Source organism: Podarcis tiliguerta (genome assembly GCF_965153285.1).
Source record: "Podarcis tiliguerta genome assembly, chromosome: 17".
NCBI lineage: Eukaryota > Metazoa > Chordata > Lepidosauria > Squamata > Lacertidae > Podarcis > Podarcis tiliguerta.
In genome coordinates, this window is record NC_139550.1 from 36,773,370 (window position 1) to 36,799,294 (window position 25,925).

A 25,925-nucleotide genomic window follows, 5' to 3' on the forward strand; every position below is an offset into this window, starting at 1 on the left:
AGTCAGTCTGGAATGGATCTCCCTCATTTATATGCCCCAGCCCAAAAATATAACCTGCAGAATCCTCAAAGGATATACACACGGCTAGTATGTGTGTGTGTGGGGGGGGTATTTATTACATTTACATCCTGGTATTCCTCCAAGGAGCTCAAGCCAGCACATGTGGTTCTCTATGCTTTTATCCTCACCACATTCCTGTACAGCTAGGTTGAGAGAGGGACTGGTTCAAAGTCACTCAGAAAGTAAGCTTCATGGCTGAGTGGGGATTTCAACCAAAAACATAAACTGAGGCTCTAAACACTACAGCACACGGGTGCACACCCTCTCTCAAACTCAGTCACTCCACTGTGTGTGTGAATATGAATGAGAGGGCACTATTTTACATATAAGATTAATGGCTTCAGGCCTTAATTGGTAGATTAGTAAACTGAAGCTGTGGATATTTTGGTGTAAGTAGCTTTTAATTCATGGGGTAGAGAGCTAAGAGCAACATTATCAGTTCATAGGTGGTCATACACTGGGGGTTCATGCTCCGCAGGGGTGAGGATCCTCCAGCCTGTGTGCCAGCCTTTGCATGCCAGGGGGTTCAATGTGGCCCGCAAGGCCAATTTCCCCAAACCGTGCTCACCCGCCCATCAGCTGACATCACTGTTGACAGCAGCTGATGGGCAGGAGGACAGGGTTTACTCCTGTATTTGTTGTGTGTCCTGTTCCCATTTGGGATGTTAGCTGACAGGCAGGTGCCCCCAGCCCTAGTCAGATTTGGCATGCAGGACAAAAAGGTTCCCCACCGCTGGTGCACTGAATGGAAAAAGCCAACCACCTGGGCTCCTACCACCCCACACGCTAAGCCACCAACTCCTTTTCCAAAGCTAAGAACTGAGCCCAATGTCGCATGGAGCAAAGCTCACCTTGACAGTCCGGCGGTGCCCAGAGCCATCCCAGTAGCTGAAGGTGATTTCTATTTCTTCACCTGGTGGGACAGGAAAATCACAGAGGAGTCAAGAGAAGGGCAGAATAAAAACTCTCTCATCAGAAGAAATATGAAAATCTCCAACATCTTCCTATAAACAATACCCCTCCCCTGCTATGACCACATGACAGGCTCTGATAACCAGTGGTCAAGGCCAGGCCACTGACACCACATTCCATCACTCACTCTTTATTTTCTCCTGTTTGGCTTCCCACTCCTGCCGAAGTTCTTCTCGCAGGCGATTTTCTTCCTCCTGGAAACCGGAGGAGGGGAAGGCAAAAGCTGTCAAGGTGATGCTGCCTTGGTGGGGCTGGGGAAACCCAGCACCTTCCCGATGTTTTGGACTCCAACTCCCATCAGCCTCCAGCCAACATGGCCAGTGGGTCAGGGATGATGGGAGCTGGAGTCAGTCCAGTAACTTCAGGAGAGGCCACAGGATCCTTGCTCCTGCCTTAGTGCAGAAAGGAACAATCCACAGAGGGAAAGATGGGAGCAAAGTGCCTTGCAAGATGTAGCTGGCAAGGGGCATTGGGGACCCCTCCAGGGCACTTGAGGATGGAGGTGGGTGGGCGCCGCAGAAGGCAGATAAGCAGCGTACCTCACGGTCACGGTCAGGCAGGAAGCTGGTGTCCACATCTGGGTTCTTCCCCAGTTTCTTCTTCTTGGGAGCCAGCTCTGAGGGAGGTGGTGCAATCAGACAAGAGTGAGGAGCTACCCTTGAAACTTCACAGCCATCCCTTCACAGCCCCACCTTGCTTCCAGCATCACCACTATCCAGGCCCACCTGGGCTTCCCTCTCCACCTGGGAGCACCCAGCCTTCCAGTCCTCACCTTCCCGCTCCAGCTCTGCCTCTTCCTCTTCCTCCTCGATGCCATCATCTTCCTCCTCCTCATCCAGGGTGAAGGACAAGCTTGAGATCTTGCGCTTCTGCTCCTGCTTGCGTTCCCGCTCCCGCATGCGCTCCAGCTTCCTAGGAGGAACAAGCCAACGTCAGCTTCACAGGGCATGTCCCCACACGGGGAGGGGGAAACAAAGCATTCCAAAGATGGTGGAGGAAAGCAGAGAATTGAAAAACAGCAAGTGACCTGAAGAGGAAAGAGGGGTTGATGTTAGAGTATCCCCAGATTGGTCATACTTCTCAGATTAGGGAGATGGGCAGGAAGGGAACTTAAGAGTCACAAAGCTGCTACACTAGAGGGAAGCGAATAACAACATGTCCTTATTTATTTAGGATTATTTATAATCTGCCTTGCTTTCATCTTGGAATTTAAGGCAACTTTCATGGGGTTGTCAGGCAGTCTCCCATCCAGATCAGACCCAGACCCAGTGAGTGGCTGCATCATAAGCCTTCAGGCAATACCTGTGCTTAACAATGCTCAAAGTGTTTCACAAGCATTACTGCAGTAATCTTCACAACAACCTTGTAAGTTTGGCCAGTATTATGCTGCCGGTACTGCAGGAGGAGGCACTAAAGCAGCGAGAAAATAGTGGCTTGCTCAAGGCCCTGCTGGATCAGATCAAGCACCCACATAGCCCAGCCCCCTTGCTTCCAACCGTAGCCAGTGGTTGCCTTGGGAAGCTCACAAGAAAGGCATGAAGGCAATATTCTTCCTGGTTAAGCTCCAGGTTTTTTTCTTAGTTTTGTGCAGATATAATGCCTCTGGACATAGAAGTTCCATTCGGTTAGTTGACAGGCTAATTAACAGACAACAGATTTATCCCTTTTTTAAACTCACAAAGGCTTAGTAGACTTCAAAATTACGCAATGCATGAAGAAGCACCTTGTTCTGCCTCTCCTGAACATGACTGACTGCATAGTCAGACTATAGTTCTATAGTTTAAAATGGGATGCTCTCACTGCACAGCCTACACCTGAATAGCCACCCCCCAGGGATGCTGAAGGTACAGTGTGCCAAGGGCTAGGACCAGATGATCTCCATGGCCCATCCAACTCTACGGTCTTAACCATTACAGTACTCCAGATCTTATACACCACCCTATAGTACAGGGGGAACATTCATGAAGGAGAAAAAAAATATTGCCCATCCCAGTCTACCCAGAACACCCACAACTCACAGCTGCAGCTCCTTGGATTGCTCCTTCTTTGCCAGCTGCTTCTCCCGTTCCTTTACGAGAGCCTCTTGCTTGGCCTTCATGTCGTTGAGGGTCACCAGACCTATCAAAAGAAAATGTGCTGGGAATCAGGCCTCCCATGTGATGATTACCCAGCTCTGTGCAGGGAAGTAGAGTTTATTCGTCCATTCAAGTCAAAGAATGGAGACTAGGACCCCTGCAGCTTCATTCCCCAGCACTGGACTCCCTTCCCACACTCACCAACAGTGCTGGATTTCAGCTCAGCTTCCACTGCATCATAGTGAGCTGAGAATTTCTTGTCAATGTTTGACTTCATGATGTTCTCCTGCCATGGGAAAGAGGAGATCAAGTTTGCTGCTGCAAGAAGCTAGAGACTCAGCGATATCCCAGTTACTACTTCCAGCCCACCTTCTTAGACTAAATCTACAAAGATGTACAGCTACCCCAAGAGGAGGAGGAACACAGATTAGGGGACATCAACCCATGTGCTGTTTGGGGTCAGGGCAGCCAAGGGAAAACCTCACATGCCCTTAGTGTTCTCATCTCATCCTGCCCTTGGTTAAGATAAGCACTCACACTCTGTATCCCAACTATTTTAGATTCATAGCCTACCTTAATCCAAAGACCTGGGACAGATTATGTACATTTTCTACTGATTTTGATTGAAAGAAGTAAAGAAAAAGAGGAAAATCCTTTTCACCAAGGAAAGAAGTCGAGTTGGGCATGGAAAGGTCCTCAACCAGAATGCTTCGCTTTACAGGCAGTGCTGCCAGGAGGAATTCAGTGTCTTCAAGGCTGAGAAGTTGGGCTCCACAAGAAAGGGCCAACACCCCAAACTGTATTTGTTTTATCAACATTGCCCTAGCCTTGTCAATCCAATAAGTGATCTACAGCACACACCCCTCTGGTATCCTCCAGATGTTCTGGACTCCAGCCCCCACCTGTCCCAGCCAGAATGGCCAACAGTCAAGAGTGACGGCAACTGTAATTCAAAACATCTGAAAAGTACCACACTGGGAAGGCTGATCTAAATGGTTGGGAGATGTGAGCCCAGAGAACAAAGTCCAAGGATCTGTAATCATTTTTGGAAGGAACAAGTGCCCTGCAGAAGCACAGAAAGGTCCAAGGCAAGAAGAGAGCTCATTTGAGACTTTCAAGCACACAGCATTTTTGTATACTAAGAGGGAACCCAGGGGAAGCAAGCAAGGTGAGCTAAACATTGTCAGAAGCGGTGGTACTGTTGGCAAGACTTGTTGGGGAAAGCTCTCAAGACCGAAGTGTCATTATTATTCAGGGGGTATAGCTTGTTATAAAAACACAGGGAAAGGGGGAAAGTAGTCTATAAACTCAATGCATTGCAGAAAAAGTATACGGTCACCCAGGTCCAAGATGAAGGGAATGGCAATACCTGTGAATGTATCTGGATGAAGGAAAAAAGATAACACTGTGAATGTCTGCTTAGAGACCCGCAAAATCAATCAGAGTCGTTGAATGAGGAATTCTCTAATAAAGAATGAAATTGTTCTTTGGCACTAAATACACACTGCACAATCTAAGCTCTCCTGTTTCTAGGGAAACACATTTCTGTTTGGTGAGCTTAACACTGCAGAAAAAAGCAGTGCTGTAGCCCAGGCACTTCATATAAAACTTTAAATCTCCTAATAAAGCAGAAGAAAAGGATGTTGTGTCTGCTCCCTCACTGGTCCTGTCATCCACCACCCCCCTCAGGTACGGCACACTTGGGATTCTTGCTTGTGACAGCAGGTAGAGGGAGGGAGATGCCAAGACTGGAGTAGGTAGAAGCAGCTATGCTATGCCCTACTGCTCGGAGGATAGGGAGATTTCAAAGGCATGTGCTTGGTGTTCAAGTTGCAAAGCAGCAAAGCAATATTCAAGATCAGGTGTTTGGCCCTCCAAATGCTGCTGAACTACAACTACCAACATCCTTCGCCATTTGCCATACTGATGGGATTTGCAGTTCACTGACATCTGGAGGCCCCAGTGTTTCCCACACATGTTCAATATAATAAAGGAACTAACTCAGGACTGGAAATATTTCATCTTTTGAGGCACATTTCTGAGCACCTATAATTTTTCTAAATTTTCTGCAATTACCATACTTGTTGGAGACAGAACCTATTTAACTATGCAAGGGACCTTACATGCATTTGAGATTATTTTTTTTCTCTTTCAGCAGGTTAATAGAATGGTCAGAATCTCAATTCATTTAAATCTTAGTTCACTTTGACAGAGCAATACTAACAGACAACGTGATAGTGATGATCCTAACATGAAAGATGTGATTAGTCAAATAAAAGGAAAGAGAAAGGATAACAAAGTCCAGGTTTTAAAAGAGGTGGCGCGGAGGGAACTCAGACAGTTAGAAAAGTATATTGGAAAGATACGTTATGTGACAGACAAGTTGGGGAAGATGGGCAATTTCTGACAGTAATAAAAGAAGAAAACTGCAAACCATAGTCATGCAGAAAACAAATATTCACAAAAAGGGATACAACCACACAGGAATTTTTTAATCTGGTAGCCAAAACTTACAAGAGGTGGGATGGACAAGTGATTGAAAGGGAGACGAGAATATACAGAATACATCAAGCCAGAAGAATAAAAACCTCTAAGAGAAATCTGGTGATAGAGAGATGGAGAACCTGTGACCCTCCAGTTGCTTTTGGACTACAACTCCTGTCATCCCTGATCACTGGCTATGCTAGCCAGGCTGATGGGAGCTGCAGGTCAACATCTGGAAGAACAGAGGTTCTCCATCCCTATGGTAAAACAACAAGTTGTGAAATCTTCCTAGAGAGGTTTTCAAGGAAAAATATTTAAGGTTGCTTAGGGCAGGGATTGAACTGACCGACAGTACCCCTTCAACTCTATAATGGAAGAGAGCAGTGAAGTTAAAGAAAAAAACAAAAAACCATGCCAAGGGCCAACTGAAATGTTGTGGGGGGAAGGAATCATGAGGAAACGATTATCCACAACTATTGCCAAAAGATCGATACGTTGGTTTAATGTATTTTTACTCAGCATGCTCAGCTTCACCATGGGCTAGGGTGTTGTATTACCTGCAACCATAATTTGAATACACTGTTAAATATTTATTAGAACATCTGCTTAATTTTTTAATGCCTCAATTTGGTTTCTTATACTGTATGAACACTACAGATTGCAGAAAAATGGCTTAAAGGTGCATTTGAAAAGCATCACATATGAAAAGCATTGAAACTTTTTAGATGACTCTCGTGGTCCCGTCCAACTCTACAAAATTCTATGATCATTCTGAAAACACCTTTCCGTATTTTGCACTGGCTCTTCCTGACAACCTGGCATCAAAGAACAGACAATTCCATGCTGCTGCCTTCTTTCCCATTCCCTGTATTCAGAGTCCCCCAATGCTTCTGCACCACACCCTCATGGTAATACCTCTCTCTGCAACCAAATTACACCCCCCCATCTTGCCCCTTAGGACCTTCTGCTTCCTTTCACCTCAGCAATCCGTTGCCTCATCTGTTCCATATGTTCCCGCTGCCTCTCCCTCTTCTTCATCAGCTGGAGTGCCCGGCCAGCCTCGCTGGCAGCTCCTTTGTATTGCGCCATGGCTGTAGATGGACCTGTGAGGCAAAAATAAAAATCCCCACATAGATATGAATGTATGAAGCAGCAGCTTTATAACAAGCAACCATTGGCCTGTCCAGCTCATTACTGTCTGCTCTTGACTATTTATTTATTATTTATTCATTTCATAAGATTTATACACCGCTTGCTTATAAAACAAAAACAAAACAACAACAACCTCAAAGCGGTTTACAGGAAGACAAAACAACAAAATTAAGAAAATTTTACAACACTATTTTTAAACCTACATTAGTTGAAATAGCAAGAGATTAAAACTACTTTAGCCAGGCTCTCCTTCCTTGAAGGTTTTTAAACAGAGGTTGGTTGGCCCTCTGTCATGGATGCTTTAGCTGAGATTCCTGCATTCCAGGGGGTTGGAATAGAAGCAGGGGTGGCCAACTCCCAAGAGACAGCGATATACTCACAGAGTTAAAAACTGGCAGTGATCTACCCCCTTTTTGGGGTTCAAGTCAAAGTTGTTGAGCTTTTTTAGGGGAGCCAAAGTTGTTGAGCTTCTTTGGGGGGAGCTAGTGATCTACCAGTGATCTACCACAGGCGTCCAGTGATCTACCGGTAGATCACAATCTACCTGTTGAACGTGCCTGGACTAGATGATGGTCCCTCCTAACTCTTAAGATTCTATGGATAGCTCAGTTGGTTAGAGCCTGGAGCTGATAACGCCAAGGTTGCAGGTTCGATCCCCGTCTGGGACAGCTGCACAGGAGGCTGGATTAGATGCTACTGTCTACAATATGATTCTGCTGCAACTTTCTAACCATCTGGGCAGGGCTAGGGAATGTTTCTAAGCAGGCGCCGAAGAGAGCGCAGCGATGGCGCCTGCTTGATCAATCGGCAGGGAGTTCCGAAGTGCAGGCGCTGCCCGCACTAACCGGCCGGGATGTTGCGCCTGCGGGCTCGCAGCGTCCCTAAAGAGATTTCCCGGCCTCATTAGCCAGAATCCTTCCAAGCGGGCTTGTGAGAGCGGGGGGGGGGGCCGCTGGCTCTACCACAGACCCCCCAGCTCGGCCCCTCAAAGGCTGCTGCCCGGAGAGTAGGAGCAGACGAGGGGGAAGACGGCTGAGGGCCTCGGATGCGGCCGGGGAAACAGGGGCGCGCAAATGGACGGACCGGTGTGAGGAAGCTCTGCGGCCTTGCCTGGTCAGGAGAAGGAGCACCCGCTGATTTCGCCTCTCCTTTCTCCAGCCGCAGATCCCACCAGCTGCCTTCCCTACGTCGCTCGCGAGCGGAACTTCCGGCAGGGGGAAAAACCGGAGCCGCCCTCTATTGGCTAAGCTCCGCTCTGGCCCGCGGCATCACTATGGTGGAAGCCCTGTCGCGATGAAGCGTCTTCCGGAAACTCGCTCAGGGAGGAGTCAGTGTGCAGGACCCATTTCCGGTTCCGCGATTGGCGACGACGCGGAGCCAGCGCCCCCTAGAGGGCTGCCGCCGAGCGGACGGAAACAAACGTGGGTTATTGATCCCTTGTGTCTCTGGAGGACTCGGAGGAACGCGCTTGAGACAAAGGCGTGCAGTGCGAGCCTGTAAATACATCTACTCAGAAGTAAGCCCCATTGAACTCAGTGAGGCTTACTCCCAGGTGTATAAGATCGTAGCCTGTATAATCTTTCCCCCATTGTCCTCCTCCCCCCATCATCCCTGATCAGTGGTCCTGCTGGCTAGGGGTGAGAGAAGTTGGAGTCCAACAACAGCTGGAACATCCTCCCTCCCAAGGTTGGGAAAGGCTGGTTTAGGCAGTCAGCCTGCAGAAAGCCCCGTTTTCTTTTGTAGTTTGCGGGGGGAGGGGACAGTCTCCCCCTCTCCTTGCATCTTTGTCCCCACTAGCTGCAGTTATTTTATGCCCTTCAGAGTTGTCACACATATCTGTTAATCGCTTTTCTTGCAAATTTGGAAGTGACTAATATAAAAATCAATGAAAATCAACAATAAAAACACAACTTGGGACTAGCTTTTTGGGGCGTGAGGGAAGGCAACATGATGCTTCCAGTTCTTCCAGAGTACTACAGGAAAGAAGACTTGCAAATCCTGTGCCCTCAAAACTTATTACATGGTGTAGAAATTAAACAAGTTCCCTTGTTTAATTCCCTTCTCAAGTCTGTTGAATTTTCGTTTTTTAAAGGTACAGACATCCCAACACAAAAGGGATTTGAACCCTGCAGGATGTGTTCTCTTACCTTCATAAAAAACAAAACAAAAAATAGAATGTACTTTTCAGAGTACTGCAATTAAAACTTCAACCTTCTCTGTACCTGGAAACTAAACCCTTCAGAGACTTATAATTTCCAGCACCCTTAAACTTCTCAGGATTCTTTCAGGGAAGCCATGTGCTTTAAATGTATAGTGTAGATGTGACCAGTTTTATTTAAATGTTCTGATTGCATTTACAGTGATTCCTGCGTACTTCTACCACACTTGCCCAGATGTGGAGAATTCTGCAATTGGCAGCTGGGAGTGAGACCTGTGTGGCTATCCTTTTTAAAAGATCCAAGTTTGAAACCTCTTCTGTTTAGAATTTCCCACCTTTCTAAATATTGTAAACAATATTTTTATTCTACTTGAGTTGGCTCTGCACCTCAACAGGAAATAAGTGGTGCCCTCTAAATTCTTCAATATGTAAACTTCACAAAAGGTTTATCCATATATGAACTGACCCAGACCCTGCAATCCTCATCTGAGGCTCTTCCTGCTCCACAAGAGGCAATTAGAGATTTCTTCTAGAGCCTTTTAATGATCATTGCTCTAGTATGGCAGAAGCACTGTGCTAGAGGGAGAATAAAAACCAGCACTCTTACTGTAAAGAGAGGCTCCCTGAGGGCAGAATTGCAGAGAAGGCCTAAGAACTCTTCACCAATTCTTCCCTGCAAGTACTGCTCCTGTCCCCATATTATTTTGGCAAACAGGGTTTCTGCTCCAAGAGGAAAGGGTCATAAACTAACTGGGCCAAAAGGTCTTAGCCCAAGGTAGATGAGAGGTAAATGCATTATGCCCAAATATGTGCCACACTTCTAGATACATATTAAGGGTAGTATGTTGCTAAACCCTGCACTTATCTGCTTTCAGACCTTGGTGACACACAGGGAGACTGGGGAAAGTTTGAATAAACTGATCAATTCCAACAGTTGGCTCTCTAAAACAGCAATTCTTCATTTCCTTGCTTAATTCTTGAAAAAATGACACTGAGCAGTAGAAAAAAAAGCAGATGAGGTGGAAGTCTGTAATCAGAGTTACGCTGTGCAGGTTACAGCAAAATTCAAGTTTCATGGTTCACATGGTGCTGGGCTCTACACTGGAATTCCTTTTCAAAAAGATTAAGCCACAAAGGCCAGGCTGTGGGACTTCTCCAACATTCTCATTATGCCATGTCTCACATGAGATTTTTCATCCATCTCCTGAGTTTAACATGGTCTTTCTCTACAAAAGCCTCCCTTCTCTACTTAGGAGACGGCCTAAACGTGACCTCCCCTCCCCTCTCATTCCCTTGGTGGTGGTACCAGACAAGAGCCAGAGCTAGACTAAGTGAATTTATTACTTTGAGACAATTGAGCAGCTGTGGGGTGGAGGGAGGTGACCCCTCATATCCCACTAGAGTTACAGACAGATTGTTAACCATAAAGCCAGCTTTGGCAGGAAGGAAGCCTCTGACACAAAACAGACCCCAGGCCTTTTTGCTCATGCCAGGGCCTAACCGCCCCCATCCAAACCTCGTTAATTATCAGGTGTGTCAACAAAAGTTTGACCTGCTTCATTAATAAGTTACAATAAGTTACAGCAGGTGGCAGCAAGTGGAAGGGGACAGAACCACCACCCTGTCCCTATGTCCAGCACACGAGAGACACATACACACACGCACACGCACACACAAATCTTCCCCCACTTTAGGCTAAAGTAACTAAGAGGGAATTGAGGGGACAAAATGGACACAAGACAAACAAAGAGGCCTGTGAGAACCTGAAGTGGCAAGGTGGGGGAGGGGAGGGACTGGCCAGAGGGACAGCATGTGTGGAAAGAGGCGGTTCAGAGGGGCCCTTCACGCCCCCCCCAAATCCTGTAGTGCCAGTCATTCCAGCCTCTTCTCAGCACACAGAAATGAAGATTCACACCATGATCATGATAAATATGGAAAGGAAGGAGGGCTGCGTTATATGTAAGCGAGGGGAGGAATGTCTGTCACAAGTGAAGCAAGCAAGCTAATTCACTGGGATCAGAGCTGGAAAAGGGGGGGGGGAGGATTGTGAGGCACAGAAAATAACATGGGAGCTGAGAGGAGAGAGGAGGGCAAAGTGGAAGAGATGAGGAAAGTTTGAGCTTAGCAGCAGGAACAAAGGCCAAACTGCATGCTCCATGCAATTACATGACTTTAAACCCCTGATGTCTGCTGCTTCTAGGAACAGATTTGTGATGGGGCAACTTGAAGTGGAAAAGTGACGAGTGTGCTTACTTCTGCCCGCTTTCAGATGTGTGTTTATCCTTACAAACATGCAGAGGGAGGGAGCTGCAGCAGAAGAGTGTGCCAAATCACCGAAGCCTGCTTTTTCCTAGAAGGTGGTAGCCAGCAGAGGTTCAAAGCATGCAACTGAATACAATACAAATCCCTGTTCTGTAGGAGAATGGGTCCCCAAAGAATTTCAGCTGCACCAACTCTGATGCAACCTCAGTTGTTGGGAGAGGGGGGAAGGGTCTTTCTCCTGTGAGCAGAAAGATATGAGATGGAGTGGAAAAATAAACTAGGAATGTCTTTTCTCCCTGCGGATTAAGGGGAATGGTCACAATTAAGAGAAATCAGTCATAGCTGAATGAATATCTGGAAGAGCCAGTCTCAGGTGAGGTGTGGGGTAAAGCCAGTCCCTAGTGGGAGTATGGTCCCTTGCATGGGGAAAACCCAGGGGGAGGGAGGATGGGGAGGGGAGGGGAGAGAAAGAGAAGGGGAGTAGTCACTGCTCATCCTCGCCAAAGACATCATTCTGGCGCCGTTTCATGCTCTCAAAGTCAAAGGGAGCCCCTGCCATGCGCCGGTAAATGTCTTTGATGTCGTCGCATGTTGTCTCAAAGTGGGTGGTGGCATCATATGACCGTGAGCAGAATACCTGCAGGGGAAACAGAGGCAAGAAAAACCACAGGTGCATGAGAGGGGCAATGGAAGATAAAGAAGCCAGGATCTTCTTTAAAGCCAGCTATGGACCATGCAGCAGTGCTCTCCCTTCTCTACAACACTTCGGAACACCAAATACGTTGTGGAATCTCACCTGACTTTCAGTTCCATCATCAGTAGGCTCATATATGTCACTGATGGCCACAAACCTATTAAAAAAGGAAAGATGCTTATGAAAGTCTTAAGGGTTTGAAATATGTTTGAGACAGGCTCCACTCACCACACACTGCTTTTGCCATTTCTGGTCAAACAGGCTTTGAAAGTTTTTGAAATAATAAGAGAGTAACCTGCAAACTCTGTTTACCACAGGCAAAAATGAGATTCACACACACCAGCAGCGATCCCTCTCTCAAAGCCGTTTCTCTGTTCCTTGCTGCTGAGTTTCTGACTCAACCTTGCAGCTTGAAGAGCCATGAATTGACGGGCCTAGCTAGCCCAAAGTCTCTAGCCCCAAAGTCTTTGTTTCCACTGCCTCAGCATCCTTCAGCAAGCCCTCTTCTATTAATTTATCTGAGCTTTTATCAGACCCAGCATAAACCTGTTTTAAACTTTCTATGTAATCTTGCATCTCCCTGCCCCTTGTTTCCTTCTATCTCATTATAGCCTCATTTATTTTTCTTTTGTTAAACTGTTTTCTTATTCTATTCAGAGGCCTGATTGTGCCACTTCAGACTGCAAAAAGGGCTTGCATGAGTGAACATGCCCACGCATCGAAAACTAGCATGTTAGGGAGTGACTAGGCTAGAATCTTCCTGCCATCATTTTTAAAAATATGGAACAGCAGCCACTCACAGTCCAGATATTAGTGATTGCTGCATCTCTGGTCCTTGGATTTTCCTTCTTTACCCTATGTGGAAAATCTCCTAAAATTACCATCTTTAGCTACCTTGAATGAAATGCAGCTGTGCCCAAGTATTTGAAGGCCCTTGTTATGTGTGTCCCCATTCCCTGTCCTTTTAGGTTGTGAACTGTAGGCAGGAAGTTCTGTGTCCTAAAACAGAAATTGTGTCCTACGGCAATCATCATCAACATCATAATCCTAGAGACCAGTTCTGTTCCTCATGTTTTCCCCTGGCCCACTCACTTTTGGTCGACAGGCTCAAGAAGTTCCAGGGCTGGCTGCACTTCATTCTCAGGAGAGTCCGTCTCCACAGTAGTGCTGGCAATCGCAATGTACTTGCCCTGCGCAGCCACATTGTGGGCGGAGGAGATCAGGCAGACATAGATATCTGGGTAGAGAGGCAAAGGAAAGGGTCACAAGCCTGGTGGAAAATAGCCCAAGCGAAGCAGCCCCCACCCCAACACATACACTGTACCAACATTATCTTATACAAGATGCCAGAGGGTAGATGTGTGTGTTTTCGTAACAAAGGAAAGGACGGTAGCTCAGTGGCTGTAAAGCCCCCTGCCTGAAACCCTGGAGAGTTGGCCCCACTCATTGTTGAAATCCCAAGCCCACCATGAAGTTCACTTGGGCCATCCTAGTCCACAGAATTGTTACAAGATACAGAACTGGAGAAAATTATAATGCTCTTGGTATACTTCATATTGGGGATAGGACAGGGGTTGGCAAACTAAGGCCCGCGGGCCATATCCGGCCCAGTTGCCATCAGGATCCGGCCAGCAAACAGTTCTGCAATTGCCACTTGGATCAGCGCAATCACTATTTTACCCCAGGTGCCACTCTTTTGTTTTTTCCCCCCTCCCTCCCTCCCCGCAGCAGCGTCTCCTCCCTCCTCCCGGCTTCTCCCCGCCCTGTGGAGGAAGGGGGCTGGGCTTTGATAGGAAGCCTCGCTGCCCGCCTGCCAGCCTCTCCCTATGGCCACGCTGTGGGCTGGAGCTTGGCGCACCTGCTGGCCCCGCGCCTGGGAAAGCTGGCCCGAAAAGGAGAGGCGTCAGCACTGCCACCGGCTCCCAAGCACAGGCAGAGCGGCAGAGGAGGTAGGCAGGAGGAGGGGGGGAGGGGCTGGGGGAGAGAGGGGGAGAGAGAGAAGCCCCCTCTACCGCGTGTGCGCTCCCCCGCACACAGTCCGGCCCCTCACTAGGTCTGGGGGACGGTGAACTGGCCCCCTCCAAAAAAAGTTTGCTGACCCCTGGGATGTTGCTGGACTCCCCACTCCCATCCATCCCAACTATCATGGCCAATGGTCAGGGATGATGGGCCACTGGTCCTGAAGAGCCACTGGTCCCTGTCCCAGCTGTATATGATACTGTGGAAGAAGCCCCCAAACATTATATCCTGCCTCCCCGTCCCCCAACTCTACCCAGAGCCCCATGTCCACCTGTACTCACCAGATTTGCGCCCCACTTGGTTCTGGGGGATGATGATTTGACAGGAGTTAGAGTCATTGGTGCCACGGATAGGGTGGCTCAGGATGCAGATGACACGCACCACCTTTCCTGCGGGGCGCACCCGATCTGGCACATAGCTGGGGTCGCAGATCAACTGCTTGCAGCGTGCCACCTGGAGTGGGGGAGTAAACGTTATGTAGAGGGACACTGGTAGAGCCCAAGACTTCCTTGGATGTTACTCCGTACAGTTAAAGGTTTGAAAGGCCCAAGTGTATAACTAAGAAGCTTGGCAGAAAGATGGTACATAAATTCCAAAAAATAAATAGAACAAAATTCTCCCTCCCCAAATTATGCTCCTGAAATGAAAGGGGGTGGGGGACCTTGAGAAGCCAGAACTAGATTTTTGTATGAAATGACTTTAAGATCAGTTCTGATGCTGAAAATAAATTCCAAGGTGCTCAGAGGCATCTTGTTCTATTCTAACACTACACTTGCCTCTGAGGCACTGTTTTGCACTGCTAGCTCTGTTTCGTGGACCTCTGGGATTTTGGTAATCTCCCTTATGTTTTCCCCTCTCTGCCCTTGCCCATATCGCTTGTCCTGGTTCGAGCCGGCAAAGTATGCAACAGAAGTGCCATGCAGCACAAGTGCTTGCTAGGTTGTGCTGCCTTAGACTGCATTGGGAGGAATCACTTGTTTGAATTTGTCCCCATATCAAAAGCAACCAGCCAAAGATAGGGCTAGAGTAGGTTCATCTCACAAGCCACATACTCAGGCAGGAGAAAGGATGATGATTTCCCATTCCAATTGCTGCCAATCCACATGGACTAACAGAATCAGCTTACAGGCAGAGAAGGTGGGGGGAAAGTGGACCCTGGATGCAGATGAACAACGGTAACTCAAGCCTCTTGAAACAGGTAGTACCTCTTTAAAAGCCAGGTACTTCACTTACGGAACAGTCTTCCGAGCACCATTGCTCCCAGGATGTAACTTGAGACATCCCCTTCCCAGCCTTTCTACCATAGAGGAGTGAAAGGTCAGCTTCCCATTCTCACCTCGCCTTCAGATTTGACCCCGATGACCTTGCCACCTTCCATGACAATCTCATCCACTGGCTTGTTGAGCATGTAGGTGCCACCATAGATGGCGCTGAGCCTGCGGACATGAGATGGGTGGGTGGTGAAGGGCACTGACCAAAACAGACCTCAACCCTAACACACACCTCATGCAGTTCAGCTACAAGGGCAGAACTACTTTGCCAAAAGATGTAAGCAATCCTTTTCCCATTACTTTCATCCCTCTGTTAATTAACAAGTCAAACACTAATATCAGAATTGCTTGTTTTCTGTGACTGTGATCAAATATAATTGAGTTTCTTTAAAATCTTTACATTTTTAAGGTATTACCTAGTCCCTTATGCTTGTGAAAGCATGCAGATGGGATCTATGAAAAAGCGATCCAGGGGTTCAAGTTTCTGTGCTCCTCACATGCATTTGTTTCTCTCTTGGAGTAACATTCATGTTTCCTTATACAGAATGTAAATGTGTCCATCACCCCAGAAAACCAGAGAACTCTGCAAAATCTTAGATACCAAGTTCAGAATAAAGCATACACATTTCTGCAGATTTTGCGTATAACCTATTTGAAAGCTCACATGTAAAAGTTCAGAGTCTCAATATCCTGGAAAAGAACTGGGTGGTGGTGATGGTGGAAATAGTAACTGTGACTGGACTCAATGCCCTTTCTTTCTACTAGTCTAAGGACCAAGGCAGGAGTTGCCCCAAGTACTTGGAGCCCTAGGATATGGCATACCTGGCAAAGCCCTGGGGTAGTTCACCCAGACCATAAAGTGGGTAGAGATAGGGACTCTTCCCATAGCGGGCCAGGGATTCACTGTACAGTTTGATGCGATTGATGGTCTCCAAGCAGGGCTGATCCAAGTAGCTGTGAAAAGAGAAAACAGCCTGCCTCAGTCCCACCAAGAATGAACAACAGGAAGCAGAGGACAATTGGGAGTTTCCTAAGGGAAAGTCAGGGCTGTCTTGTGGGCCTGAGGGAGCCAATGACCAGTTTCCCCTTTTTGCACAGAAGGGGGAGAGTCCATAATTTTTCATAGGCGTTATCCTTGGGCATCTCCCCCTGCCCACCCTGTTTCTAACAAGCCAATGTTGGACATCAGACTGTCCTCCAGGTCACTCTCAGCTGACAAGGAGCTACTAAAATAACCACAGGATGTGGCACAGCTACATAGCCAGGGGACATAGAAAAAGCTGCGCTCCCTGTTAGAAGGAGGGTTTAGGATCAGCTACTCACTCATCGGTGCGGTAGAGTGCCAGCGCATGACCTGTGAAGTCAATGACATCCTGGCCCAAGTCAAAACGTCGATAGACCTCGCGCATTGTGGTGCCGTGAGGATCCACCCCTTCCAATGTCTTCGAGTCGTTCTCATCAAAGTTTGCCACAAACACCAGGAACTTACGGAAGCGCCGCTTCTCAAACATGCCCATGAGATCTAAAGGAGTAAGATGGGTTGGACTAGAGACAGCACACTGCAGAGTCACACTGAATTACCAGGGCCCTGGCTCAATGGAAGAGCATGTTTTGCACTAGGAAGGTACCAAGTTGAATCCCAGGCATCTCCAGCTAAAAGGATCTCAGGTGCCAGGGTGCCACCAACAGAGTACAAGTTTAACATCTTCAAGGGAGGAGACACGGAGAGGGTCCTTCCAAACTTGGAGAAGAGTGGTGTAAAGGTTAGCCCCAAGTCACTCCCTGGACTCCAAAATTTTAGGTAACGCTTAGAATGAATAAATTGTGGCAAAAATGTTCCTATTTAGGGCAAGCAATCCCATCTTGTACACTGCATGGCAATAAATAATGTGGGTCAAATAATCAAAAGGCACCTGTGAGCCCAAGTCCTCACCATAGCTGTCAACCTTCCCTTTTTTTGCGGGAATTTCCCTTATTCCAGCACCGTTTCCCGCTGCTATCCCGGATTGTTAGATATCCCGTAGACTGTCCCTGGGACAGGTGAGGCTGCTGATCCCTTATTTTCAAAACTGAAAGTTGACAGCTATGATCCTCACCCACAGAGAAGGCTGCCCAATAGAAATCCTCCTTCCTTCCTCTCAGCCTCTTCTGGGGAGTCCTGCTATGTCTCTACACCAGGTGTGATTTAGATCAGTCAGTCACTCCTGGTGTGGTGATGCAGCAGAATTACTTGCCCCTCAAAGGATGCACAGTGACTCACAGACACACAGGGTCCTCCGAGAGCAGGCCCTTCGCAAAGAGCAAAGTTTTTCAGGTGCAAAGACTGAACTATACCTCCAACTTTAGGGTTTTTGGGGGGAGGGCTCAGTTATTAGAAGTTTTAAAAACTCTAGAATTATCTTGCCAATGTCATTATTATGGATGCCTTTAAATTATTTTATAGACATTTAGCACCATTCAAAAACGACTAAAGTAATCATTCTGTCAACACAAGTATTTCGGCTTGCTAGGTGGAATCTTCCCCCCTCTTCTCCCCAGATATGCTGTTCCAAGGGTTCTCTGAAGCCCAGAGAAAGGAGAAATGGGGAAGCTCAGGTGCGCAAGTAGCTTTTGCTTGTGGGACTCATTAGTTCAATCCTGCCCGAAATGCTTTGTCTGCTTCCTTGAGATTCCATTATCTACTATATATTTTGAAAAGTTGTTTGTCTGTTTGCTATGTGTTTAGATCTCTCTTATGGTATTGTAACTAAATTTTGCATGATGGTTCCTGAGATCAAGGAGCACGTTCTTGTTTGTGTTTGAATACAACTGGATGCCATTTTTAATCAAGATGGTGGACTGAAGTTTTCAAAACTACACTGATCCTTTAGTTTCTTAAATTTCTGAGCAGTATTGGCAATGAGGCTGCTAGTTGCATTATAAAGCAGGAAATTTATTTTAAAATAAAATTAATGCAGATAAGTATAGATATGAAGGTAAATGCAACAAACACTGAGGATCTGAGTTTGTTTGTTAATGAATGTTTCATTGCACGTTACTTTTTTGTACCTCAGTAATATATATTTACCACAAAAGGAATACAAAGGTCCCTGTGAGCCAGACACAGTACAGTTTTGCAAGAAATAGGCTTACTTACTGGATGCCAGAGCCTCTGTCTCGGTCGACGGCACTTTGTAGATCTTTCCTGCCTTGTAGACAAAACTGCCTTCCACCACTTTGAAGTCTAGATAGCGTGTCACTTCCGTATACAGCAGCATTTTCACCAGCTGGCCTGCGTGGGGGAAGGAAAGCCTCATTTAGAGCCCTTCTACCTGTCACCATAGATAAGGGGTGCATTATAGAGAGAGCCAGGTTGAAGGTAAATGAGACCTGCCACTTTCTTGATGGTAAAGAGGTTTGGGTCTGACCAGTATTTGGACAGGCGACCTCTGAGAACCATTTGTATACCACCTTAGGTTCCATAAAGAAAGAAATCCAGGATAGAAAAGTAAAGTAAATAAAATGCACCCAGTACATTACACCCAGGTTAACAGCAAATGATAGGTGAATAAGAGGGGAAATGCTTGCCAGATAAATGTGTGTAGCGCATACAGGCAGAGCTGTGAGGTGTGAGGGACAGAGCTCCATCAACTGCAGAGGGCCACTTTTGGCTGCTTGTTCTTCAGTGCCTGCCAATGATATGCAAAGTCCTGGCCCACTTCAATGAGCCAAGACGTCTCACGATACTATTATGTGGGCCTGGTCTGTGCCACTACAGACTGTCCTTCTAAAGTGATTCTTCAAGCTCATCTCACCCCTTTTTGAGTACAACGAATGAAATCTCTGGCAAATAGACCAAGGGACAACAAGGGCATGGACTTACCATTGGCCATGAGGAATTTGGGGATAAGGTCAACATTCCAGTCCCGGCCACGCCCCATAGATTCAGGGGGGCCATCACCAATCTCAAAGCGCTTGTAGAGCTGGTAGTTGAGGAAAAACAGTACATCACAGATACTCATTCAGACAGGGCACTTCAATTAGAATATACATAATAGCCTAATACAAATATATCAGTGCAACCAAAATGCAGGAGGAGAATCTATCTCAGCTGTATCAGTCAGAGAAGCGTCAATTCAAAAAGGAGACCAGGATACTGCAGGAAGCAGCCCATCACCCCAAACCACTTCTCCTATCTTCCAGGCTCCCTGGTGCAAGTTATTTATGAAACACTAGAACTAGCATGCAAACATTTACTTTGCCTTTTCACGCAGCTGAAAGGTGTATGGCTGGAAGGATCCTGGGAAGTGAAAACGTGCCAAATAGAATATTTATATGCTTTTCCTGAGCATTGTTCAGGGTGGATTTGATTTAAATCAGGCATAGGCAAACTCGGCCCTCCAGATGTTTTGGGACTACAACTCCCATCATCCCTGACCACTGGTCCTGTTAGCTAGGGATGATGGGAGTTGTAGTCCCAAAAACACTAGGAGGGCCACGTTTGCCTATACCTGATTTAAATCAAATCGATTTACGGTAAATCACAATTTAAATCACTAGTCAGTAAGACTTGATTTAATCATTACTTTTTACAGAAAGACTCATTCTTGCTGGTACAATCTTAATATTTACAACCAGATAAAGGTTTCATTTTTGGAATAATAAATTTTCAGAGTAGTTTTTACAGTTGTATCAAAAATGACCAATTTGGTTATACTATTAGAAATACATTGACAGATAATTATGAAATTATGGTGAGGTTTAAAAAGTTAACTCTTTATATTTGGACAACTTTTCTGCTGTACTTTATTGGAAGGAGAAATGTAATCATTTCCTTAATAGCAATCTATACCTTTTATTTAACTAAAACAGTAACATTATAGCATATGTATCCATGTTTGTTAACTGATGTGGTTAAACAATTTTTTTTAAAAAAAAACTTAGACTGAGTTTTAGCACACATGAAAAGCTTAAAACAAATCCTTATTTCCTGATGAATAGCCTTTGGACTATAATGTAACTTAAACAGAAAACTATCTTTAGAAAGATTTTTTCCTCCAAAAGCATTTTATTTTAAAAATCCAATTTAAATTAAAAAATCCAATTTAAATAAAAAAATTTGATTTTTTAATATTAAAAATAAATAAATCATTGATTTTTATCCACCCTGGCATTGTTCAAAGCACTTTGCATACATTATCACAGAAAACCTTACAAGAATGGGTGAATTACACCCTTATCACAGGTAAGGGAGTGGGATCAACAGGGAATGCCTTGGCTCCAGCCAACTATTGAGTTCAGGGCTGAGGAGAGATTTTAAATGGGAGATTTCCCACCTTAGCCATCGGAGCACACTTTCTCTTAGATCTAATCCAACAGAGGTATAAACACGCCCTATGTTCCTGGTTCCTTACCTCTTCCAGGGGGGTGATTGATGAGCTCTCGCCCCCGTAGTACGGATTCCGGTCCATGTGCAGGACCTTCTTGCCGTTCACAGACATGATGCCAGAAAGGATACATTCCTAGGACAGAAGGTGAGCAGGGTTATGGATGCCCTATGGCATGATTAGTTCAAAGTATCTCCCCACAGCGGACGTGGGTGGCGCTGTGGGTTAAACCACAGAGCCTAGGGCTTGCCGATCAGAAAGTCGGTGGTTCGAATCCCCATGATGACGGGTTGAGCTCCCATTGCTCCGTCCCTGCTCCTGCCAACCTAGCAGTTCGAAAGCACATCAAAAGTGCAAGTATATAAATAGATACCACTCCGGTGGGAAGGTAAACAGCGTTTCCGTGCGCTGCTCTGGTTCGCCAGAAGCGGCTTAGTCATGCTGGCCACATGTCCCAGAAGCTGTACGCTGGCTCCCTCGGCCAATGAAGCGAGATGAGCGCCGAACCCCAGAGTCATCCGCGACTGGACCTAATGGTCAGGGCTCCCTTTACCTATGACCCCACAGCATGGTAGCTTTCACAGTGCAGGGCTGGGGAGCCTGTGGCTCTCCCATTGATGTTGCACTCCAACCTCAACAGCCGTAGCCAGCACAGCCAATTGTCCCAACCACACCAGGACCAACGAGGACAAGCAACCAGATTTTAATTCTTTATTGGTGAAGCAGTAGGTTACATCAGCAAGAGATATCCAGGAACACTCCCCGCTAACTAGATGTTTAGGCAACCTACGACTGCAGTCCTATGCTCTGTCTCAGATAGATAGCTCTTTCTTGAGGAGGGGGGATTCCAGGGGATTTCGAAGCCATGACCCCTTCTGGGAGCTTTGCAGGCTCTCTAGGTTCCAGGACCTCCTTTGGCTGTTCTCTTGTCTCCTGCTCCTTTCCCCCTTGCTCTGGCTGCCCAGTCTCCCTCTCCTGACCCCCTTCTTTCTCTTCTGCTGGCAGCTGCCTCACAGGTGCTACAAAACCCCACAACCCACTAGTCCCTTCCCCTGGAGCCTCCTCCTCCCATTCTGTCTCGTCTGCCTGCACATCCCCCCACTCCTACCCATCACTGCCACCACTGCCCTATGCGGCCTAGGACCCACATCCCAATGGGACCGCCTCTCCTGGTATGCCCCGCAGAAAACCTTAAGGTCCACAAATGACAACATTTTGGAGGTCTCAGGTCACAAGGTGGTTAGATTGGTCTCAACTAGGGCCAGGGCCTTTTCAGTACTGGCCCCGACTTGGTGGAACGCTCTGTCCCAAGAGACTAGGGCCCTGCGGGACTTGACATCTTTCCACAGGGCCTGCAAGACAGAGCTGTTCCGCCTGGCCTTTGGTTTGGACTCAGTCTGACCCTTATGTTGCCCTCCCCTTATGGTCTTGATCTATTGGCTACTTTTAAAATGAGACTGCATTTTAAATATACCCCGCCCCCCGCCCCCCCATTATGTTTTTACTGTGATTTTATTGGTGTTAGCCACCCTGAGCCCGGCTTTGGCTGGGGAGGGCGGGGTATAAATACAATTTATTATTTTTATTATTATTATTAATGCTCAGAGGTGCTGGGAGATGTTGTCCCAGAACACCAGGAGGATCACAGATTTATCCACCCATTTTACATAGAGTCCTGGCATATCAAAATCAACAAAAAAAGGAGGATAAGAAGTACACATGTGTATATGAAGAAGGGGAATAAGCCTGAGGTTGTTATTTTCCCATGCCATGCCACTGTGTGCTCCAAACCAGTATACAGGGGTGCTCAGTTACGAACAGTGGAGCTGGCACCAGGCAGAAACTGGTCTCAAGGAAGTTTGGGGCAATGACAAGGGTTTCTGCACAAACAGAATCCACAGCAAGACTTGTACTAGGATTTTAGGGGTAGACAGCTACGGTGCAACTTACAAGGACCTAGGAGCCAAAGCTAAGGTCTGTAGAATGCTCTTGTTGGTTTCACCTCAGTAGCTTACAGCTATAATAAATACTCAAGGCAAAGTCTAAAGTCTAGCTGCTGTTGGGCGGGTAGATTTATGGATGGGTGAGTGAGAAAAGGAAGCTCAAAAGGGAGATTATCTACTCTCCCTGGCTGGATTCCACACCACCGCGGTAACATGTGGATACCTGAAATCACCAACTCCTTTGTGAAGCACATAGCAACATGCAAATTCCTATATAATCCATCCCACACGAATAATTTCAACCAATTAAAGTTATTTGTTTTCAGTTTTCAGAGTGGCAGGATATTTGGCCACATGAAGGTGGCAATCACGCTGCTCCTGCAATGCAGGTGGTAGACAATCTGTGGCCTAATTTCATGCAGTAACTGGTCCCTCCCCCATCAGCATACTGGAAGGGGGAGGGGAGAGAAAGAGAGGGGGTGGGGTGGCAGAGAGAGAAACACTGTAATGCAAGCACAAGCCTTATCATTTCAGCTCCGTGAAAGTTCCCAAAGCAATTGCATAATGTATTATTAGTGATGTCACAGGCACTATTCAATAGGCTCCTGGGACATTCATGCAACTCCATTCCACAATCATCCCTACTAGCTGTAGAAGAAATTACATTTCATTATAAGAATGAAATTGGTCTTTGAGTGCAAGGGAAATAGTGGAAGATCCCTAAAACAGAAATGCTTCCATAAGTAGGATAGCATGGATGAATACTAACTGCATGTTTGCTGTATCCTGAACTGGTCATTTGAAAAGGTGCATCTATACTACAGACTTAAAACTGGCTGAACAGTTATTTCCTCCCCTTCAGAAAACCATGGTTCTATCAGGAGGACCAAACACTAACAAAGAATACTTTAGGAAACACTCTCACTTAAGCTACAGCTCCATGGCAGTAAAAATAAGTTTGTGTGAATTTGCTGTTAGTGAATTACAAGTGGTGAAAGAGAGAGCAGCTTGCTTGCTTGCTACAAGAGGATGAAGAGCTTCTCATGGGATATAAGTTCGGATTCATCTAAGGACAAGCCTGGTTTGTGAGGCTAAGGTGGGAGGAGGAGCGGAAAACATTTTTCTCCTTAACAGATTCTGTCTTAATTGCTGCTCCATAACACGAGATAGGCTGGTTCCATAGTGAAGGGTCAGAGTTTAATGGAAGAACATGTCTTTTGCATACAAGAGGTTCCGGATTCAATCCCTGGCATCTCCACTTAAGAGCTAGAAACTAGAACTAGACAGTTAGTAGCTAGACAATCCAATCTCCAGACCCATTATAGGGCTGTTTTCTATGTTCCAGAAACATGGGAAATTCAGTTTAGCCCCCTACCAGACAGGGCTGCATGCAGAAGATTGAGAAAAAGCTGTGTGTGTGATGAATCAGAAAACATCATCCTTCTAAATTATAATTTCGGGGGGGGGGGGTGGAGCATGAACAGAGCAGAGTAGACAGTGCTCTCCACACTAAGGCCAGGAAACCACAAGAAAAAGAAGGGAGGGAGCTTGGAAAGATGCCAAACTGACAGCTGCATCCCTTTGATGTTCCTGGGGAGAGGAGAGAGATAGAACAGAAGTTAAGTTCTGCAAAGCGCAATTAATATGTAGAAAAACATATGAATTACACAAAAAGAGGTGTCCAGCCACTTGTTGAGGGCAGGAAGAGGTGCCTACATTGGTTTCCAGAACAGGAAATCTCATCTTGCAGTAATGTGTAAAGAGGGACAAGTCAGTATTGGGGGGTGATGGTTAACGTTCCCCTGACAGGAGTAGGAGCAGGGAGGAAGTTTTTTTTAACTCTGGGGGAAGAGAGAAGTTCATTCAGTTCTACTGAAAACCATAGATGGCCCAAAGCCAAGCTGATACAGTAAGAAGACACAGGGCTGCTAAGGAGCCTTGAAAGAAAAAAGACCAGGAAAGAAACCTTAACACCATGGAGACTGCAAGGGTCAAACAGTATGTGCTTCCTAGACTGCAAGGAATTGCAAGGGGAGATGCAGGCTAACCATCTAAGAAGGAGAAGCATTTACTTTACTGGAGCAGATTTCTTTATATATAAATAAAAGTTCAGAATGGGGAAAACACTGGCAGGGGGCTGCATTAATGAGAAAAACCAGGAAACGGCATACAGTACATGCAAGGTTTACCTCTGCACTTCGACCACATCTGCAGTAGGTACAGGGGCGCTCAAGACCAGGCGTAGAACACCCTGCACTTCAGACCGTTCAACCTTGGGTGCTGAAGGGGCAGCCAGTTTACACTGGGACTGCAGGATTTGTAAGTACAGTTAAAGGGCTGCACTGGAAGAGCTTGAAGGGATGCTGCTGAAGGGTTGGGGCATAAGGAGCATGGGAACTGCAGCAGCGCCCCTGCCTCCCCCTATTGAGATGTAAAAGAGGGCAGGGTTGCTAACCGACCAGAAAACACACACAACTGGCCTGCCCCTCGAACACCCTGTAGCTCGATCTCCACAAGTCGCACTAAATACGCTTTTCCTGCATTGTCACAGGGCGCTGCTAGATGCACAGCAGCCGCAGCCAGCTGATGCCTTGGCAACCCCCGAACGAAGGAGGGGCGCTGGGTGGGAGAACGGGCCGGGAAAGGGCGCGGGCAAATGGGCGCCCATCGCCTTCAGAGGGCGGCTGATGGCGGCGCGTTGCATCGGAAGAGTTGCAAGCGGGGGCTCCAAGGCGCCTGCCGTCCAAGGCGGAGGGGAAACGGGGCGGTGCAAACGAGGCGGGCGCACCTCTGGGAGCAGCAGCTGCTAATCCGGGGGACAGGTGCAATCATGGTCTGGAATACGGAGGGGACGAGGCAGCAGCACCCCAGAAGCAGAGAGAGAAGGTGCAATTCTGTGCGGAGGGGGTCGGCTGCTTCTGCTTCTGGAGCTGCTTTGCTGCAGCGAGAAAGGCCTCGTGGGCTGCTGCGGGGAATTGCAAACCCCGCCCGGACATGGCAGGGATGCTGCTGCTGCTGCTGCTGCTGCTGCTGGCGAGGGATGCAGGAGGCTGCAGCGGGAGAGCACGGGATGCAAGAGCAGCGAGGCGGGGCGGGCAGGGTGCAAAGCCGGGGGCCGGGCGGGGTGGACACTCACGGTCAGGCCGGTGCCCAGCACGATCACGTCGTAGGCCTCGTCCATGGTGCCGGGTGCGGAGCCGCCGCCACCGCCGCCCCCCCGCCCCGAGCGGAGCCAAGATGGGGCCGCAGCACGGGCAGCGCGGAGGAGGATCCCTCCGCCGCAAACGAGTCCCGGCAGAGGGATCCCTCCGCTACCGGGAACCGCCCCGCCGAGGTCCTTCTCCAGAAGCGCTAGGTCGGGAACGGGGGGCGGGCGAGCATCTCTCTTCCCTCAGCCCAGATGGTGCCTCCGCGCGAGAGAGGAGGCGCGCAACAAAACGAGTTCCGGCTCTGCTGCTCTTTCTTTTTC

The 25,925-nt window shown here is 47.3% G+C and overlaps 2 protein-coding genes across 2 annotated transcripts in view; both read right to left on the reverse strand.

Annotated features, from left to right (window-relative positions):
- FAM50A (family with sequence similarity 50 member A) overlaps nt 1-8,003 on the reverse strand; it is a 12,464-nt gene extending 4,461 nt beyond the window's left edge. Inside the window, exons 1-8 of the mRNA XM_083419125.1 lie at nt 7,854-8,003; nt 6,570-6,694; nt 3,309-3,393; nt 3,051-3,150; nt 1,805-1,944; nt 1,572-1,648; nt 1,160-1,226; nt 876-973 (exon numbers count right to left, since the gene is read on the reverse strand). Coding sequence (XP_083275251.1) covers nt 876-973; nt 1,160-1,226; nt 1,572-1,648; nt 1,805-1,944; nt 3,051-3,150; nt 3,309-3,393; nt 6,570-6,680 — 678 coding nt within the window. The 5' untranslated portion in view covers nt 6,681-6,694; nt 7,854-8,003. The remainder of the gene's footprint in view (nt 1-875; nt 974-1,159; nt 1,227-1,571; nt 1,649-1,804; nt 1,945-3,050; nt 3,151-3,308; nt 3,394-6,569; nt 6,695-7,853) is intronic.
- A 2,221-nt stretch (nt 8,004-10,224) lies between these two features.
- GDI1 (GDP dissociation inhibitor 1) lies at nt 10,225-25,778 on the reverse strand. Its single transcript, XM_083420281.1, has 11 exons — nt 25,593-25,778; nt 20,541-20,648; nt 19,010-19,109; nt 18,284-18,418; nt 16,471-16,669; nt 15,970-16,101; nt 15,213-15,312; nt 14,158-14,329; nt 12,950-13,094; nt 11,960-12,014; nt 10,225-11,800 (listed from the first exon to the last, which is right to left on the reverse strand). The coding sequence occupies exons 1-11, from the start codon at nt 25,635-25,637 to the stop codon at nt 11,648-11,650; spliced, it is 1,344 nt and encodes a 447-aa protein (XP_083276407.1). The 5' UTR covers nt 25,638-25,778; the 3' UTR covers nt 10,225-11,647.
- Nucleotides 25,779-25,925: the final 147 nt, after the last annotated feature.

Excerpts from the sequence above, each read along its gene's own strand:
- GDI1 (XM_083420281.1), bottom strand. The coding sequence starts at position 25,637 with ATGGACGAGGCCTACGACGTGATCGTGCTGGGCACCGGCCTGACC. Across the intron at positions 19,110-20,540 it reads CAATCACCCCCCTGGAAGAG|CTCTACAAGCGCTTTGAGAT; the intron begins GTAAGGAACCAG and ends CTCAACTACCAG. Across the intron at positions 16,102-16,470 it reads GCACTCTACCGCACCGATGA|CTACTTGGATCAGCCCTGCT; the intron begins GTGAGTAGCTGA and ends CTCTTTTCACAG.